The 17,931-nt window shown below is 43.9% G+C and overlaps 1 protein-coding gene across 3 annotated transcripts in view; it reads left to right on the plus strand.

The window, feature by feature from the left end:
- SLC16A12 (solute carrier family 16 member 12) overlaps positions 1-17,931 on the plus strand; it is a 41,057-nt gene that overhangs the window by 17,986 nt on the left and 5,140 nt on the right. For 2 of the 3 annotated variants that reach the window (XM_082222095.1, XM_082222096.1), the window contains 3 exons: positions 10,020-10,237; positions 16,022-16,125; positions 17,643-17,786. In XM_082222095.1, coding sequence (XP_082078221.1) covers positions 10,053-10,237; positions 16,022-16,125; positions 17,643-17,786 — 433 coding nt within the window. In that variant the 5' untranslated portion in view covers positions 10,020-10,052. Of the gene's footprint in view, positions 1-4,870; positions 4,985-10,019; positions 10,238-16,021; positions 16,126-17,642; positions 17,787-17,931 lie in introns of those variants that run through there. The other variant, XM_082222097.1, reaches the window with a different exon arrangement.

The raw sequence follows: 17,931 nt of genomic DNA on the forward strand, positions 1-17,931 counted from the left end.
TACCTCAGGTTAAGTACTTAATTCGTTCTGGAGGTCCGTTCTTAACCTGAAACTGTTCTTAACCTGAAGCACCACTTTAGCTAATGGGGCCTCCCACTGCTGGTGCACCGCTGGAGCATGATTTCTGTTCTCATTCTGAAGCAAAGTTCTTAACCTGAAGCAATATTTCTGGGCTAGCGGAGTCTGTAACCTGAAGCGTATGTAACCTGAGGTTGTTGTTGTTGTTTAGTCGTGTCCGACTCTTCGTGACCCCATGGACCAGAGCACGCCAGGCACTTCTGTCTTCCACTGCCTCCCGCAGTTTAGTCAAACTCATGCTGGTAGCTTTGAGAACACTATCCAACCATCTCGTCCTCTGTCGTCCCCTTCTCCTTGTGCCCTCCATCTTTCCCAACATCAGGGTCTTTTCCAGGGAGTCTTCTCTTCTCATGAGGTGGCCAAAGTATTGGAGCCTCAACTTCACGATCTGTCCTTCCAGTGAGCACTCAGGGCTGATTTCCTTAAGAATGGATGTGTTTGATCTTCTTGCAGTCCATGGGACTCTCAAGAGTCTCCTCCAGCACCATAATTCAAAAGCATCAATTCTTCGGCAATCAGCCTTCTTTATGGTCCAGCTCTCGCTTCCATACATCACTACTGGGAAAACCATAGCTTTTACTATACGGACCTTTGTTGGCAAGGTTGATGTCTCTGCTTTTTAAGACGCTGTCTAGGTTAGCAATCGCCTTCCTCCCGAGGAGCAGGCGTCTTTTAATTTTGTGGCTGCTGTCACCATCTGCAGTGATCATGGAGCCCAAGAAAGTACCACTGTATAATGAAGGTGCCAGGTCAGCTTCCCTGGCACAGAAAAGGCCCCTTCTTGTGTTGCCAGCCTCCAGACCTCTTGTAAAAGGGGCCTACAAAGAAGGGCCTCAGATGATGATCACAACATTCAGGTTGGTTCATATGGAGGGAGGTGGACCTTGTGGTCCTGGGCCATTTAAGGCTTTATAGGTCAAAACCAGCACTTTGAATTGGGCCTGGAAAGTAATTGGCAGCCTGTGCAGTTGGGCTAGGGGCAATGTAATATATTCAAACCATCTTGCCCCAATGAGAAACCTGGCCACCAAATTCTGCACCAGTTGAGGTTTCTGAACCGTCTTCAGAGGTAGCCCCACATATTGCCTTTATTCCTTAAAAATCCACAGCAACTAATGTTGCCATTCCAAACTGTTTACATTATTTAGAAATCTAAAAAAATAATGTGTTGCAGCTTAAATTAGCTATGGGCCCAGCTAGATATTCTTTCTATTGAGCATTCATGATGATTTGTGCTCATGATGCTATAATGTTTCTCTATGTGCAAAAGGTTTGGGGGTGGTCACAATGGGTCGCTTCCCACCAGTGCACATCCCATATTATTTTAGTCTCTACTGTTTATACATTTCTGTATTTGGGTCACAATACAATTTCATGCGTTCATTCATTTCTGAACCTCTCTGCTGGCTAAAAAACTTTTGGTCTCTTTTAAAATCCTAGTCCCACCTGGTTTAGAGGATAAACTCACAGGCCATGTGTGTTCTTGATACACAGTTGCCTGCTAATAGATATGAAATAACATTGGCACTGATAGCAGCAGAAGCAGCTGTAGCAGCCGCAGCACTGAAACAGAAGCAATATGTTCTTTATCCTCTGTGACTGCCTCAACTTCAGGTGTTGAAGCGGGATTGGCAAAGGAGATTTGGAGGCGGTTCAGCCAGGGTGACATGAGGTCAACAAACATCTCTCAGGAATCTGTTCTCACCTTTGAGCTACGCTGTTCCTTGTTAGGACTGTACCACCTCAGAATTCACACGGGGGTGGGGAGGATTGCTGCTTCAAAGCTGCTCAATCAACCTATGGCTTCTAGGCAACTTGGTTTATTCAGGAGCATTGAATAAATTTTTCAGTCGGTTTTGGGAATTGGAGAGTATTTGGTGCTGCCGATACAGTGCCATATGAGGCAAGGGGGCTACGGTGGCATACAACAGATCTTGATTTTTGGAAGTGAAAATAAATGAGGCATGTGTGATCTCTTGTGTGAGTGTATCCACACCCCACCCTCATTTTCTTATTTACCACTCATAAAACGTTAGTAACAGCAACAACTTCTCTCGTAGTCCCTACAGATCAGTTTAGTTGATCAAGGCCTTTCCAAATTCACCTCTGATTTTACTCTAGGTGAAATTTTGTGGAAACTCCAGCGTGTACTGAAACACACCCATTTCCCACAGACTCAATGAGCTCTTAAAGCAAGGAGTTTCTAATAACTTGGTTAATGTAGATTCTGTCAGATTTGTGATTTGTGTTTGCATTGTTGGCTGCACTGCAGCATCGAGCCTCATTGTTGCAACATGTTCATCAATAACTGCCATGTTAAAGCCCCCCTTTTAAAAAGCCCATACATCTAAAGAAATCTCGCTTGATTCTTGTGGTTGAGCTATGGACATCCCCTACTTTTGGATATATTCTTTTATTGCTTCCATAAATCCCCTGATGGTCAACAGTGGTGGTAGTTGAGAGAGGCTGGAATCAATACAATGAGGCTTGATGATATACAATGATAGGCATCATAATTTTCAGAAGCATAGCACACCAAGCAAACCTGCAATAAGTGGAAGTAATGGCCATTGAGAAAGATTAATATTATAGTACTAGTAATGGATTTTGTCCATTATCAGAATACATGCTCGATTAAAAAAAAGCCATTGGGTCTGGTTGGGTATCTTTTCATGCTCAAGACTAGGAAACAATTGATCCTAGCCTTGTTTGATTTCCACCCTGATAGCAAGGAAGACCTCACTTACATCCATGTAAAAATGAGAGAGCACTAATTAGGGATGGAAAATACCAAGAGATATAGTTGAGGAACCAGAAGTGCTCATTAAATAGGTCATTGCTCAAGTTTCTTTTTAAAGTTAGGAATACTGAAGCTCCAGCTTGCCTCCAGGACCTGCTCTCTGACCTAGAAATTCTTCCCCTGGAATCCACAAAGGGTTGGAACTTAATTCTGATGCCGACTAATGGAAATTGTTGGTTGGTTGGTTGGTTTCAGTAAGTGTTTTCCCTCAAGATCATGTACCCAGTTTACACTTTCTAACAGGGTTTGTGTGCAGTTCAGGATTTCTGGGCTATATACATATTACATAGGTATTACCGTATTTTTCGCCCTATAGGACGCACTTTTTCCCCTCCAAAAATGAAGGGGAAATCTGGGTGCATCCCATGGGGCGAATGCAGGCTTTTGCTGAAGCCCAGCGCGAGGGGCGCCCAAAAAACTAGGTGCATCCTATGGGACGGAGCGTCCTATGGGATTAAAAATACGGTAATTAAATAACTGGAGGAACAAGGTGTGGTTGGAGAAAAGGTGGGTGGTAGGACTGCAGGGAAAACAAAGTGAGAAAGATTACAGCGACATCATGATTTGCAGCTTTTAAAGAGGCAGGACGGTTTCACATGGCAACCCTGTATTTAACAAGGGAACAGGTGTAATGGTCTGGGAAAGAGATCTTGATGGGAAATGTAGCCCAAGTCCAAAGCATGGGGTGATTAAGCATGGGGTGTGCCATTGGGTTTCTGTTTCTTGATCATCAGCCTTCTAAGTTTTATGTTTGAAACTGAGGTGTCATTTAGAAACAACACCGACACACAACCTTGTGATGTTGTGTGGGGTCTACTGCCTAAAATAAAATGTCAGAAATTCCATTGGTTTTCTGGTTGCCTCCTTTCCTTCTAATTGTTCAGGCTCCATCCTGTGCCCCTACAGCTCCCAATGTGGCTGAAGTGCTGCCATTGTATCATGTCTAGCCCTTAATACTTAATCCCATACTGTTTTGCAGTTATCCAACCAAGTGGATGCTGTTTCTGACTTCATGTTGACGTGAATGAGAGCTTGTACTTATTCCGCTTTTAGCTTCTGTTACATGTACAGCTTCTCATAGTAGGTGTTTTTAGATGGCGACTACTCACGAGTTCTAGAGTTGAGGCAGATTAAGTATCCTCACTCTGATGTATCGGATTTCCATTTAGCTTCACCGTTCCCGTCCTTCATGGGGCTGCTGAGCTTTTAACAGCTGTCCAGTTTTCATCAAGTTTCCCTATCACTTATTCACTTCTGGGAACCCCCCCCCCCCGAAGCAACAGAAACACAGAGATACCACCTAGGAAAAACACCTTCCATTTTATTGACTTGCTGCTATGCTTCCTCTTCAAAGTCTGTTGCCCACGGTGATGCTGGTGATGTTTTTGCCTTGAGGAAATGCAGAGATTAGTTTCCCCAACATTTGATCTACAGATTAGGAAGGTGTGTCTCATTGCACTAAGATGAATACAATGGTATTTCCAAATGGCCCTTAAAAAAAGAGCCTCAACAGGATATTTCTATTAGTTCTGTGCCAAAACCTGTCCTCCATGTTTCCTTCCCCTGCAAATAAAATAAAATAAAATAAAAATCTTCAATTTTCCTCCTTATTCTCAGGGTTTAGAATTTCTTTATCATTTCGTGGGGTGCAGGATTGAGCCTAATTTAACATTGCACAGCGGCCATGGATGGTGTGTTTTCTTTATTCCCATTGAACATTCCTTCACTGCTCTGACTGCAGGCTTCACAGCTGCCTCTGCTTCCTGGTCTGAAAAAGTCCAGCAGTAGAAAGTCACATCTATACCATACACTTAAAGCATATGACCCCCCCCAAAAAAAAGGATTCTGGGAACTGCAGTTTGGGGTGCCAGGATTTGTAGCTAAGTGAGGAGTAAACTACAGTTCCCAGAGGGGAGGCCATGTGCTTTAAATGTATGGTGTGGCAGTGACCTTTCCCCCTGAAGTCCCTTAGTGGGCTAGAGAGGCCAGTTGCAGGATCCAGACTCATTTGCTATCCTTTCAATATGCCCGTAAGGTAACTGGGATTGTAAGCTCTCTTCTACGAATACCCTACTTAAAGCAATGCAGAAGAGTGCATTTCAGCAGGTACAGCTTCTCGCCCTGCATGACGCTTCACACCCACTGAGATGTCCTTTTCCATGCAGCTCTTAAAGCGACCTCACCATCTCCCTGCATGAACTGACTGCAGCCTAGCACACACCGCTCTTTCATTCAGCTGCCCACTGCAGGAGAATAACAATTAAAAAATGAACAATGACTACTGCAATCAACTCACGATAGTATCACCAAGGCAACTATCTGCAAACAAACAATAAACGTCCATAAAAATGGCTAAGGCAGTTTCTTTCCCAAATAGGTTTTATCCTAAACAATAGCAAACACGGTCAATAAAGAGTTCACTAGTGATATATCAGCGGTTCAGTGCTCATTTCTTCTCTTTCCAGAACAGATTTTATCTTGAACAATTGCAAATGCTGTAATAAAGAGTCCACTTGTGATATACCAGTGGTTCAGTGCTCGGATGTCATTCTGGTAATCCGACATTTTGTCACTAAAAAGCTTAGTCATCAAGCTTTCTAGTAAATAATATACAAGAGAAGACAGTATGTAAACGACTTAAAGCAGGGGTACATCTGTCCCCTTCTGCATGTTTCCATCGGGAGGAGCATAGAAAGAGGATGATGTTCTTCAGTTTGTTAAACCTGAACCACTGATATATTACAAGTGCACTCTTTATGTACTGTGTTTGCTGTTGTTTAAGATAAAATCTTAGGGGACGTGGGTGGCGCTGTGGGTTAAACCACAGAGCCTAGGACTTGCCGATCAGAAGGTCGGCGGTTCGAATCCCCGCGACGGGGTGAGCTCCCGTTGCTCGGTCCCTGCTCCTGCCAACCTAGCAGTTCAGAAGCACATTAAAGTGCAAGTAGATAAATAGGTACCACTCCGGCTGGAAGGTAAACGGCGTTTCCGTGCGCTGCTCTGGTTCGCCAGAAGCGGCTTAGTCATGCTGGCCACATGACCCAGAAGCTGTACGCCTGCTCCCTCGGCCAATAAAGCGAAATGAGCGCCGTAGAGTCGGTCATGACTGGACCTAATGGTCACCCCTGACCATTTACCTTTACCCTACCCATCTGACTGGCTTGCTCCAGCCACTCTGGGCAGCTTCCAACATATATAAAAACACAATAAAACATTTTTTTAAAAAAAGATAAAATCTTTTTGGGAAAGAAACTACCGTTGCCATTTTTATGGATGTTTATTGTTGCCTTGGTGATATTATCCTGTGTTGTTCACTGCACGAACAGGTAGAAACAGGAGCTGCCTTTTACGGAAGCTCTAGGTTTAAGGTCACATTTAGATTTGACACCTTTGTTTTCCAGACGAAGTCTCTTGGGGTTGTCTTGAACTAAGGGCTATTCAGCATAGACCCACTAAAATTAATGAACCGAAGTTAGTCAATAAACTTCAGTGGGTCTACTTTGAGTAAGACTTGGTTGAAGACAACCCTTAGGACTGGTTTAAATTTAGCTGGCACACTAACAGAAACCAGTGCAATGGCTTCCGCTCGTTCAGTGGGGCTCCCTCCCCTGCATCTTCCCCAAATCCTCATCGGAGAGCTGGGAGAGCCCCCAAAACAGCACTTGGAAGAGAGGAGGAGGGGATCATTCTGTCTGACAAGCAAGTAGCGTGGCGTAGGGGGAAACTGTACCTGTTGCATTTCTTTCAGGCATGAGTTAAAGGCAGCACACCATTATCGGGGTGGGGGGTGGGGATTGTGATGGCTTTTAGGGTACTTCCAGAAACATGATAATGGGTTGTTATGGCAACAGGTGTTTTTTAAAAAAACTCACTTTATTTCCTTCAGGTAGGGTAAATCTGGATTAGATTGGGGAAAGCTAGGTACTGACATTTTAATGTTCACTTTGTCATAAGGAAGGACGCGGGTGGTGCTGTTGGTTAAACCACAGAGCCTAGGACTCACCGATCAGAAGGTCGGCGGTTCGAATCCCCATGACGGGGTGAGCTCCCGATGCTCGGTCCCTGCTCCTGCCAACCTAGCAGTTTGAAAGCATGTCAAAGTGCAAGTAGATAAATAGGTACCGCTCCAGCGGGAAGGTAAATGGCGTTTCTGTGCGCTGCTCTGGTTCGTCAGAAGCGACTTAGTCATGCTGGCCACATGACCCAGAAACTGTACGCCGGCTCCCTCAGCCAATAAAGTGAGATGAGCACCACAACCCCAGAGTCATCCGTGACTGGACCTAATGGTCAGGGGTCCCTTTACCTTTACCTATGTCATAAGGACACTGGAAATAATCTTGGATGCATGTGGAGCACCGATACATAATATACCTCTTTCTGGAAGCAGACTGATTTTTTGCTTGGCACTTAAAACAGTTTGAGTAGAGTGGAAGGGGGAGCAGGGCTGCTATACCTGCTGCAATCCTGCTTTTCTACAGCTGTTAAAGGTGCCAGGAGTCCTGCCCTCCTTTTCATCCCACCACCCTTCTTCCGAACGTCTCTTCCATTTTTGGTGTGGTTGCATGCAAGTCATGTGCACGGCTATAAAGGAGCAGCTTTTATAGAAACGTTTGGGGGAAATGGAATATAAATGTTTAAAACAAGTTGTGCATAAAAGTTAATATGCAAAATCCTGAGATTCTTAGGAAGCACTTTCCTGCCAGATCTCCTGTTGATCTGAGAACCACATCCCGCTTGGAGTTGGTGTGTATGTTCAAGCAGGGCACTTCATGCGCAGCAGAGGATATGAGGCAGCTTTAATGATCACAGTTTTAAAAATAAAGAACGGAGACCCTTGACAACTGGATAGAAGACATGAATACTCTTCTACCCAGGACAGATATAGAGGTATAGGGAAATGTGCAGAACTGCTGCCTGTTATGAACAGCTCATTCCACTGAATGGGACCTTGGCCCTCTGCCCCAAAGTCCTGGCCTGGCTGGCACCACACCAGAGTTCTGTCAAGGTAGGGACTATTGCGCAAGCGAGTCCTGGGCACATTCCTGGTACTTTATTGGTAGTTATGATGTGGGGCCATAACATTAGAGTTGGCCTCAAGATCAGTGCTAATAAAGCTGAAATGGAACTAAAAGCTTCTTCCAAGCTGCTTATCGTTGTTTATCTTGAAATGGACTCAGTTCCCTCCTAGAAATGGCATTGGATAAGGTTTCAAGGGACTGCCTGTGATTCTTGTCAGCAGGAATATTGTGTGTTCAACCACTAAAGGATTAGGCTGCAGCTGGGCTATTTTAGGTCTCCCTCCAAGGAAAACTATATCGCATACTAGACAGCTTTGCTTATTTGTTTTATTATTATTATTTTTAAAAAAGAATTCTTCATTCAGCAGGGGAAGAAACATCCTTTTCAACAGAGCAACAGAATGTTAATGTTGAGGGTCCAAATGAAGTGCTTTTGCTTGAGTAAGGTAGTGGAAAGTGTGGTAGTGTCTTAGCTCCAGGGTTTCTCCAGATAATTTAGGCTCTCTGACCTGGAAGCCATTTCCCTTGTTCTCAGATGAACAAGGGGGCATATCCATACTATGAACTAATAACGGTTCATAAATATGAGGAGGTTTTTCCTGTCAGTGTAATTGTTAAGACTTTCTCCAGAGAATTCTGAGAACTATACAACACCACAGTTAGAAAATCCATTCATATCTATGAGGCGGATTTTATATCCATTTAATTGTTAAGGTTTTCCCCAGAGGATTTTGGGAACTGAGAATTCTGAGAACTGGGAATCCTTTCAGCACAGCATCCTACCCCTGTCCAATAAGACTCTAAAATTGGGCCCTGACAGGAGTACAGACAGGCAACTGACAGGTCCAATGAAAGAGGTTGTGTGGGTTTTTAGATGAAGGTATAAGGTGTTTTATTCACTTTCGTTCGGTAAATTTGCCTACCACTATTCACCTAATGGCGATTTACAGCACAACTAATCGCAACAATAATAAAACCATGATAAACCCATTTGAACTATGAACAACATCACATTCTTTAGAGATCCTTGGGTTATTCTGTTGGTATGCTGGCTTGCATATGACTGGAACCAAACTGGATATTTTATTTCTTTTACTGGCTTCTCCTTTGGATTTCATGGATTTATTTGAACATAGTTGTAAAACTCCTCTGAGGGGCAACTTAACCTAAAAAGTACTGTAGTAAAAAAAGCTTTTAAAACTAACAAATAGGGAATGGGTCTAGGAAAAGAAAACATATTCTGCAGAGACTGCATTTGAAACTGGCTGGCTATCTTTGGGATTTAGTAGTGCCCGTCTTTGGTCTGGCTTTAAATTCCAGCTTGTCGATCCAGTTCCTTATTCAAGCAAAGCTATAAGGGTGATGATCTTCAAAGGCACTTTTGACAGTTGGGCTGCTTGATGTTAGTTATGCCTTTGACATTCTACCCTTCCCAACTTTAGAAAGACGTTAACTGCTCCCCCCCCCCCACTACTGGGGCGAAATGCTGTTGTCTCAGCCATGAAAGTTGCATGCATACCTTTTAAGAGTCATTACTCTGCACTTCTGGAAGATTAGCCTGTGAGGCCGCCTCCTCCTCCTCCTCCTTCTTACATGAACACAGATGTTCTATCATGCATCTAAGGCTGTGATCCTGTGCATGGTTACTTAGGAATTAGTGATGTTAATGGAACATCTGAGTAAATATTGGTTTGTGGATTGGACTCTAAGCCACCTCACCTCACCAGCTCCCAAGTATCGAAGTAAAACAACAGGACATTGCAGTTCAGGATTCAGTCCATTCAAATGCATTTTGAATGTTAATGTGCTATGATTTAAAAGTATTCTGATGATAGATTTTCTGTCAGATACAGAGATTCCATCTGTTATGGGTGAGGCAGAACATGAAGTGAGATCAAGGGAGTGACTCTGGATTAAAGTGGCGAATATGGCCCATAGTCAGCTGCTGCCAACAATGCATAGAATTTACTCCTACGGTTGTTGGGAGTTAAAAATAAAAAGCTTAAGTTTAAACAATAAAGCTTGCCTCTCCATTGAACTATTTGATAGTGGCCTTTGACAGAGCCATGTGTGGTTTGCTTTGATCTGTTCCCTATTGTTTCTTTTTTGTTTTCTTGTTTCAGATGTCAAATAACCCATGTGCCAGGTAACATTCCATGCATGCCTTGCCTGTCAACTGGCAGGTCTTGCAGAGTGACTCTGGACAGAAAGGAAGACTCCCTATCCCAGCCATGGCTGCACCAAGGAAAGGTTTAAGTGCCTCCCCTCCCGATGGTGGCTGGGGGTGGATGATTGTGATCGGCTGCTTCCTTGTTACTATCTGCACGAGAGCTGTAACAAGGTAAGGGCGTTTATGGGTGTGATTCTTCACCCAGCTTTTGTTGTTGTTATCCCCTGCTTGAAAGCGATGGGAAATGGTCCAGGAATGGAGGACATTAATTAATTTATCTGGACACTTCTTAGCCGTGTTATCTGCAGAATGATTACAGCAGTCCACTGGATAGCTCAGCTGGTTAGAGCATGGTGCTGATAAAACCAAGGTCATAGTCCTGCATTGCGTGAGATTGGACTAGATGATCCTCAAGGTCCCTCCCAACTCTCTGATTCTAAGTCTAATAACAGCAGGATTGCTTTGCTAAGGCAGCATTAAAAGTGTGTCACATACATTGAGAAAAACCCAGGTGGATCACCTGAGGGGAGTGCATTGAACTATGGATGTGACATCCCTCTGCATCCTCACCAGTTTCACCTGATGCATGATGGTAAAGGTAAAGGTAAAGGTACCCCTGCCCGAACGGGCCAGTCTTGACAGACTCTGGGGTTTGTGCGCCCATCTCACTCAAGAGGCCGGGGGCCAGCGCTGTCCGGAGACACTTCCGGGTCACGTGGCCAGCGTGACAAAGCTGCATCTGGCGAGCCAGCGCAGCACACGGAACGCCGTTTACCTTCCCGCTGGTAAGCGGTACCTATTTATCTACTTGCACCCGGAGGTGCTTTCGAACTGCTAGGTTGGCAGGCGCTGGGACCGAGCAGCGGGAGCGCACCCCGCCGCGGGGATTCGAACCGCCGACCTTACGATCGGCAAGCCCTAGGCGCTGAGGCTTTTACCCACAGCGCCACCCGCGATGCATGATGGTACCTACCTCTGAAGAGCCACAAAGACATGTAGGGTTGTAGCCGGCTGTGTCATACTCTTGAGTACACCTACTGAACTTGTTGGCTTTGAGTTAGTCAACCCATAGAGTGGATGAGGGCCATCAAGCTGATACTGAATCCAGACAACATGGGTTCCATCCAGATAAAGTGAGTGGATGGAGGCTTGCAACCAGTGCTGTTTGGACATGTACTTCCCCTGGAGGACAAAGAGTGGAATTCTGGAGTTCTCCATGCCAACTGGGGAAGCTCGAGTGGTGATAGCAGCCAGGAGTGTGTTTTTTTAACCAATTTAGACTGGTATGCCAACTGGTCTGACCTTGCCTCAGTTATCCAAGTGTTAGTGATATGCGGGCTGGATTTCTGCAACGTGCTTCAACGTGCCAAGAACATAAGAAGATCCCTGCTGGATCAGCCCAGTTCTCAATGTTCTCTTCTTGGTATGGCCAACCAGATGACTTCAATTGGTACAGAATGCAGCTGGCTGTGTCCTGTTAGGAGCCTGACAATTGGTTCACGAGGCACTTGTGCTGATTGCCAGTGCATTGCTAAGACCAATTCAAAATGAGGTGGTTGCATTTATTTAACAGGGAGCTGTTTGCATCCCCATCAGGGCATGGGGCTGAAGCTTCTCTGCCAACTTTTTTTTCATTTTGCTGCCACCTTCAAAATTGGTGGGCTCCTGGGAATCTGCTTTGAGCAGGACAGAAGAATTTGTGGAGGGCAGGGAGCAGATCAAACCATTGGGAGTCAGGGTTAGGCACCACAGCTTTGGAGCCTTAAATGTTTCGGATCTGAGTTACTTCGAGGACTGCCTTTGCAGCCTGTCCATATGTTAAGATCTGCAACAGAGGCCCTCACATGCCTGCCACTGAGAGGGTGGAGAGCACAAGAGCACATTTCTAGAAGACATTTCCTGCTGGGATTCCTCAAACCCCCTGGTCACACATATCCAGGAGAGCCCTGGATACCTGCCTTTGTTTCCTTCTGAGATTATTTTCCTGTAGCAGTTTTGCTTGGATAATTTATGTATGCATTTCTTGCTTTTATTAATATATGTGAGGTTTTAATTGCAATTGTACTGCATTGCATTTTCTTTTGTAATCTGCCTTTGCGGTGGTGGTGGTGTTTGACCTTTACAAGGCAACCTAAAAGTACTGTTTTTGGCATTGGATTTAGTAAAACTGCAGAATAAGCTCCTTTTCCAGACCTGGGCATAGCCTAGGGTGGGGACTCGTTAAGGAATACAAAGGTGCTGATGACCAATCAGATTCAGCAAATGAGGTTGCCAGGGTAACAGTGGGCGTGATGTCACCACAGGGGAAAATGTCCTTTTTTAAAAACGAAACTTGGCTTGCATTTTTAGCAAGGGTTTTGGGGAAGAAAAAGAGTGGGGCTAGAGGCCATGTGGGCCGAGGGATGGACAAGCTGTATGGAGGAGACACAGGAATGGTGTTTTGGTTGCCTTTAAATCCAGTGCTGTGCCGCTGTAGCAAGCAAATCCCTCTTGAGATGTGATGCTCAGAACCCTCTCTCTATCCAGACTCAGGTGTAAATAACAAACCATATTTCATAAAGACCCTACAGCCTCCATTGTGCCCAAAAGAAACATAAGCCCTGGTTGGGTGCCAAGACCCCTTGTATCTTGCACTGCTCAGCAGAGGTTGGGGTGGCCGATAACAGTACTTTAAGTAACTAAAATTAGTCTTAGCACCCGAGGCCACAAGGGTCTTTTCTATACAATAACAGGTTAAGCGGCTGATACAACTCGCTGCTCTTTCATCACATCCTAATCTTGCTGTCTGAGGCTTACTCTGCTTAGTGACAGGACTGGCCTCAGTTCACAACCTTTCTGAAAATTATGCAAGAGGATGGCAAATAAAAGAACCAAGGTGAGGACAACCTCTTCTTAGCACTGCCCCCTTGTCAGAGTCGCTACCAAGACGCTTTGTAATATGATTTACACTTCTTCAAAAAGTAATTATTAAGTTTGTTTAATAATTATCTTTGTTCAATAAAAAAGACCCCCATCCAATGGGACTGCTGCACATGCCTGATGGGCTGTGTGCTGTTTTGTCTCGGTGGGCAACGTGAGAGACAGAGAGAGACAGCAGGTTTCTTGGTTCTGCCCTGTTTTTTGAGGACTTGCCTGACATGACTCATGTCTCAGACATTGGTTGTGCAATCCCTTTCCACAACTACCCTCAATGAGACGGGTGAGTGACCCAAGAAGGCCCCTTCTCTATATATACTCTTCAAGCATCTTAGATATTCAGAAAATATCTGATACTGCCTTCCTTCAAAACAGAAAATAGAAGAAGAAAAAATTGGCCAGCGTTCAGCGTTTGCATAATACGCATTGGAGTATGGAGACAAAATTATTCCTCCAGGTGTTGCTCTTCAACCACATAACACATATCATGCAGACTACAACACTGATTCAGAGCTGCTTTTCACAAATTGTGCAAGGACTGTTCAAGAGTGCATTCCACAAATTAAAATGCATTTGGCCCCGAGGTGTGGAGGAGATATAGGCAAGCCTTTCTCTGTTGGTTTGCAAATGTGGCTTCAGTTCCATTTTCTTCCTGGTGATAAAACTTTAAGAAATAGAATTATACATGGAATTTTGTTCCAACCAACCCAAGAAGGGCAGAAACGTCCAGCCAAATATTTAGCACTGCAGGCTGTGTCTGCTAACTTGTCTAGAGGAAAGAGACTGAAGCCTCAGAGCGTGGACTAGGAAGAATATCCTGCAGCTAGACCAAGTGCGACAGATGACATAACTGGGAAGCACATTAAAATGGGCCTCGGTGTTCCAGCCAAATCAGATGGCACGGAAAGACAGCTCTGAGTTGTTTTTCAGAGGTGAACGTGTTTCAGTTAATGCTGTATCATGATGAGCTTGAAACAAACACTGCCATTAATCATCAGTTGTGAACACACGGGCCCCTCGGAAGGGCAGTTTTCTGTCATGTTTGCAGTTTTCCCAGGAGGAAGCTTGTTTATCTTGTGTGAAGCAAGGGGAATGTCTTATCTAAAACGGAGAAAAGCCTTTTTAATCCACACCTCTTGGGTGAGTGTGTGTCTTGCACAGAACAGTGAAAACTGATGTATAGATCACAATAATCGGACATAAACATTATAAGCTTCAAGCTCCATTTCGTATTCCTTCATAAGAACACCACTCAGTAGATCTGTGTTGTTCGGAACAATGCACCTGCTCTGTGCATACCTGAGATAGGAGCTTTAGTCTGAGACTACACAAAAGACGATCAGCCACCGTCATCCTCCTGTTTCTTACAGAAGCCATCTTTCTCATTTCTCTTTGCCATCAGAGGGCTTATTTGAAAGAAGGGGCCCAGTAACCCTCACAACAGGGTAAAATCCATGGCTAAATAGTCAATGTCCATTGGCCACAAGGCCCATATTCTCCCTCCACAGTCGGACGCAGTAGGCCTCTGAGTGCCAGCTGCTGGGAAACACAAGTGAGGAGAGTGTTGTCGGGCTCAAGTTCTGCTGGTGGGTTTCCCAGAGGCATCTGGCTGGCCGCTGTGAGAACAGGATGCTGGAGTAAATGGGCCATGGACCTGATCCAGCAGGGCTCTTTTTACTCTATTAAAAATAAGTCTCCCTGAAATAACAAACTGGGCCTCGAGCCCAAAGACATTCCAAGGCTCCTTGGTGCCCTCTAAGTAAAAACTAAATGAAGTCCACACACTGGTGAGGAGAAATGGACAATTTGCCATTCTTTAATACTAATCTCCTCCACCCCCAAAAAAGAAATCTATAAAATTTTCAGGTTTCCTTGCTTTGCTAATGGTAGGGCTGCTTGATTTTCAGGAGTTACCAAACTTTTGGGACCTGGGGGCATATTTTCAAACCAAAGAAGCTGTTGTTGGCAGCACACCGGGGCCCCAACTCTCACCTCCCCTACCCCCTTGAAAATCCCTCTGTGCCGGGGCATGGAAAAGGGTAAAATAGTATTGGGAAATGATTGATAATGAATTGAAAAAAATGTTTAAAATTACCCCCCCCCCCAAAAAAAACCCCAGAGTCCTTTCTGTTGGGGATAATTCAGACTGAAATTCCTACGTGTAAGAAAAGGTGGTTTATGTATGCACCAACTGCGGCCCATGCTTTGTTAGCCCAAAAATGGAAAACGAGCAAGGTCCCAACCAAAGAAAATTGACAATTTAAGTTGACAGAATATGCACAGCTTGCAGACTTAGCATATAGAATAAGAGAACAAGAAGAACATACAGTTAAAGAAGATTGGAAAAGGTTTATTGAATATATGGAAAATAATTGTGTACATGTGAAAATGCTGGCAGTATTAAGATAAATTCAATGGTGTAAATAGGTTTTGATGGATGTAATAATGGAAAACCGACTGGTATAGTTTTTGTAAAATATGCAGGGATATAAGATATGTAAAATGAACCATGAAAAGAGAAGAAGGGAAGTCGGTGATATCTTAAGTATGTAAAATGTTTATCTGAAATTATAAAACAGGAAATTTAATAAAACACACACACACACACACACACACACACACACACACACACACACAATCCCTCTGTGCCTCAATTTGGGGGTTTTTGGTTGAGCAGTGGGGAGTATTCTGTTGGCTAAAGGTCCATGAATGTTACTTAACTTTAGATAAATGATAGATAAATGATAGATAGATAGATAGATAGATAGATAGATAGATAGATAGATATAGATAGCTAATAGTGCTCATATTTGTTTCTATTATTTCCATTCCTGCCCTCGGGTGAACACATGAATTATGGCAATTTCCATGCCCCTTTCCCTTGCTTTGACATCCCTAGCTCAAAAAGCACAAGGAACCATGTTGAATCAACTCTCTGCCTTTCACTTGGAATCCACCATACATCTTAAGTTAGTTTCCATTTATTCTTAACTGCAGTAGCTTAACATGTTGAATTAAATGTGTGTGTGTGTTTTCCAGGTGCATCTCAATTTTTTTTGTGGAGTTCCAGACTTACTTTGTTCAAGATTATGCCCGTACAGCTTGGATCCATTCCATAGTAGACTGTGCTACAATGTTTTGTGGTGAGTATTTGGATCAATTGTGTGTATGGGTGAAGTACTTTTAGGCTGCAGTCCTATGCCTAAAAGTCTCATTCAAGTAGGACTTCCTTCTGGGCAAATATGCATAAGATTGTGCTGCACGTCTCCTTTTAGTAACAGTTTGATACATAGTCATAAAAAACCAGAACTAAATGAGCAGAGTTTCTGGTTTAGACCTGCCTGATGATCAGAAGAAGCAATTCCACACAATCTCTCTGGTTTCCAGTTGTTTCATTTCATTTATAGTGCACTGCTTTCCTGTTATGGTTTAAAATACACAATATGCATTTTAGTAATCAGGGAATCAAAGTTTAAGGCAGGTACTGATTGGAGAAACTTTTAGGATGCACTCCCATCACTTTGTTTTGGACTACAGTGGTACTTCTACTTACAAATGTGATCTGTTTCAGGGTGCCGTTCGCACCCCAAAAGGTCCGTAAGTAGAGTGCCGCTACTGCGCGTGTGCAAACCACAATAGAGCGCTTCTGCACATGCATGAAGCACACAGATTGCTTCTGTGTGTGCGGCGAACCCAGAAGTAAACACTTCCAGGTTGGCCGCGTTTGTAACCTGAAAAGCCGCAACTTGAAGCAAATGTAAGACGAGGTGTGACTATAATTACACAAGCTGAAATGCAAAACTCACAGGGTACAATTCACTTCTTGGCCTCCAAAGCCATATTTGCACAAGCAGAAGGGAATTGGCACTTCTTTCCATGAAAGACCTTTTAAAAAACGGTGGTATTTGACTTACGGTAAGTTTTATTCAGAGCAGACCTACTGAAATGAGTTAAGCCCATTCACTTCAGTGAGCCTACTCTGAATAACATTTAGTCAAACGCCACCCAGTGTGAACTTTTGTACGTTTAAAAAAATTCACAGACCAGCATGGAAAAAAGACAGAACAGATTTATGAATGGGTATGTTTAGAACTGAGACAGAGTAGAAACAGGCCAATCTGCTCATCCCAACTCACATCTATTGTCAAGTGTCACCTGGGAAGGGGATGACATGGGCTCCTTTGACCCGTATGTCTATTGCTTCCCCATCTGCAAACCATCACTCACTGAGAATTCCCTTATGAGATAATCTCTATCCACATTTCATTTATGAGATGCACAGAGTCATTATGGGGCATAGAACCTATTTTTTCCTCATCGGAGGATAACATTTCAACATAACTTAGGGAGTGTGTTATTAATTTAAATGTACAAATCACCTGGGCTCTAGAGTGGATGCCAATATTTTCTTTTATCCCCCTCCCCACTGTTCTTGATTTTTTTTTTGAGGTGAAACAGCCATGGTTGAAAGCTTTATGGAGAGTAGGGTGCACAACCCATGGCGTCCTTTCTCTCTGTTTGATTTGGGAGCATCACAGATATGTGTGTATCCCTTTTTAGTACACAGAAATCTATCCCCAATGTGCATGCTGGTCCATGTGAAAGTACGTGTGTTCAAATGGAGATGCACCCCATTGACTGCCTTCATTTTCATTTTAAGCTCCACTGGGGAGTTTCATCAGCAATCACCTCTCCTGCCAAGTGGGCATCATTCTGGGAGGACTTCTTGCATCTGCTGGACTTATCCTGAGCTCCTTTGCCACAAGCCTAGAGCATCTTTACCTTTCCTTAGGAATTCTTACAGGTATCATACTATTACTACTACTACTACTACTACTACTACTACTACTATTACTATTGCTGTTATTATTGTAGCATCAATACTATTATTCTCCATGCTTCAGGAACCTCCTCTGAGAGCCCAGTTCTGTGCATTTTTCTGGGAAATA

This window comes from Podarcis vaucheri (genome assembly GCF_965113315.1).
Source record: "Podarcis vaucheri genome assembly, chromosome: 5".
Classification (NCBI taxonomy): Eukaryota; Metazoa; Chordata; class Lepidosauria; order Squamata; family Lacertidae; genus Podarcis; species Podarcis vaucheri.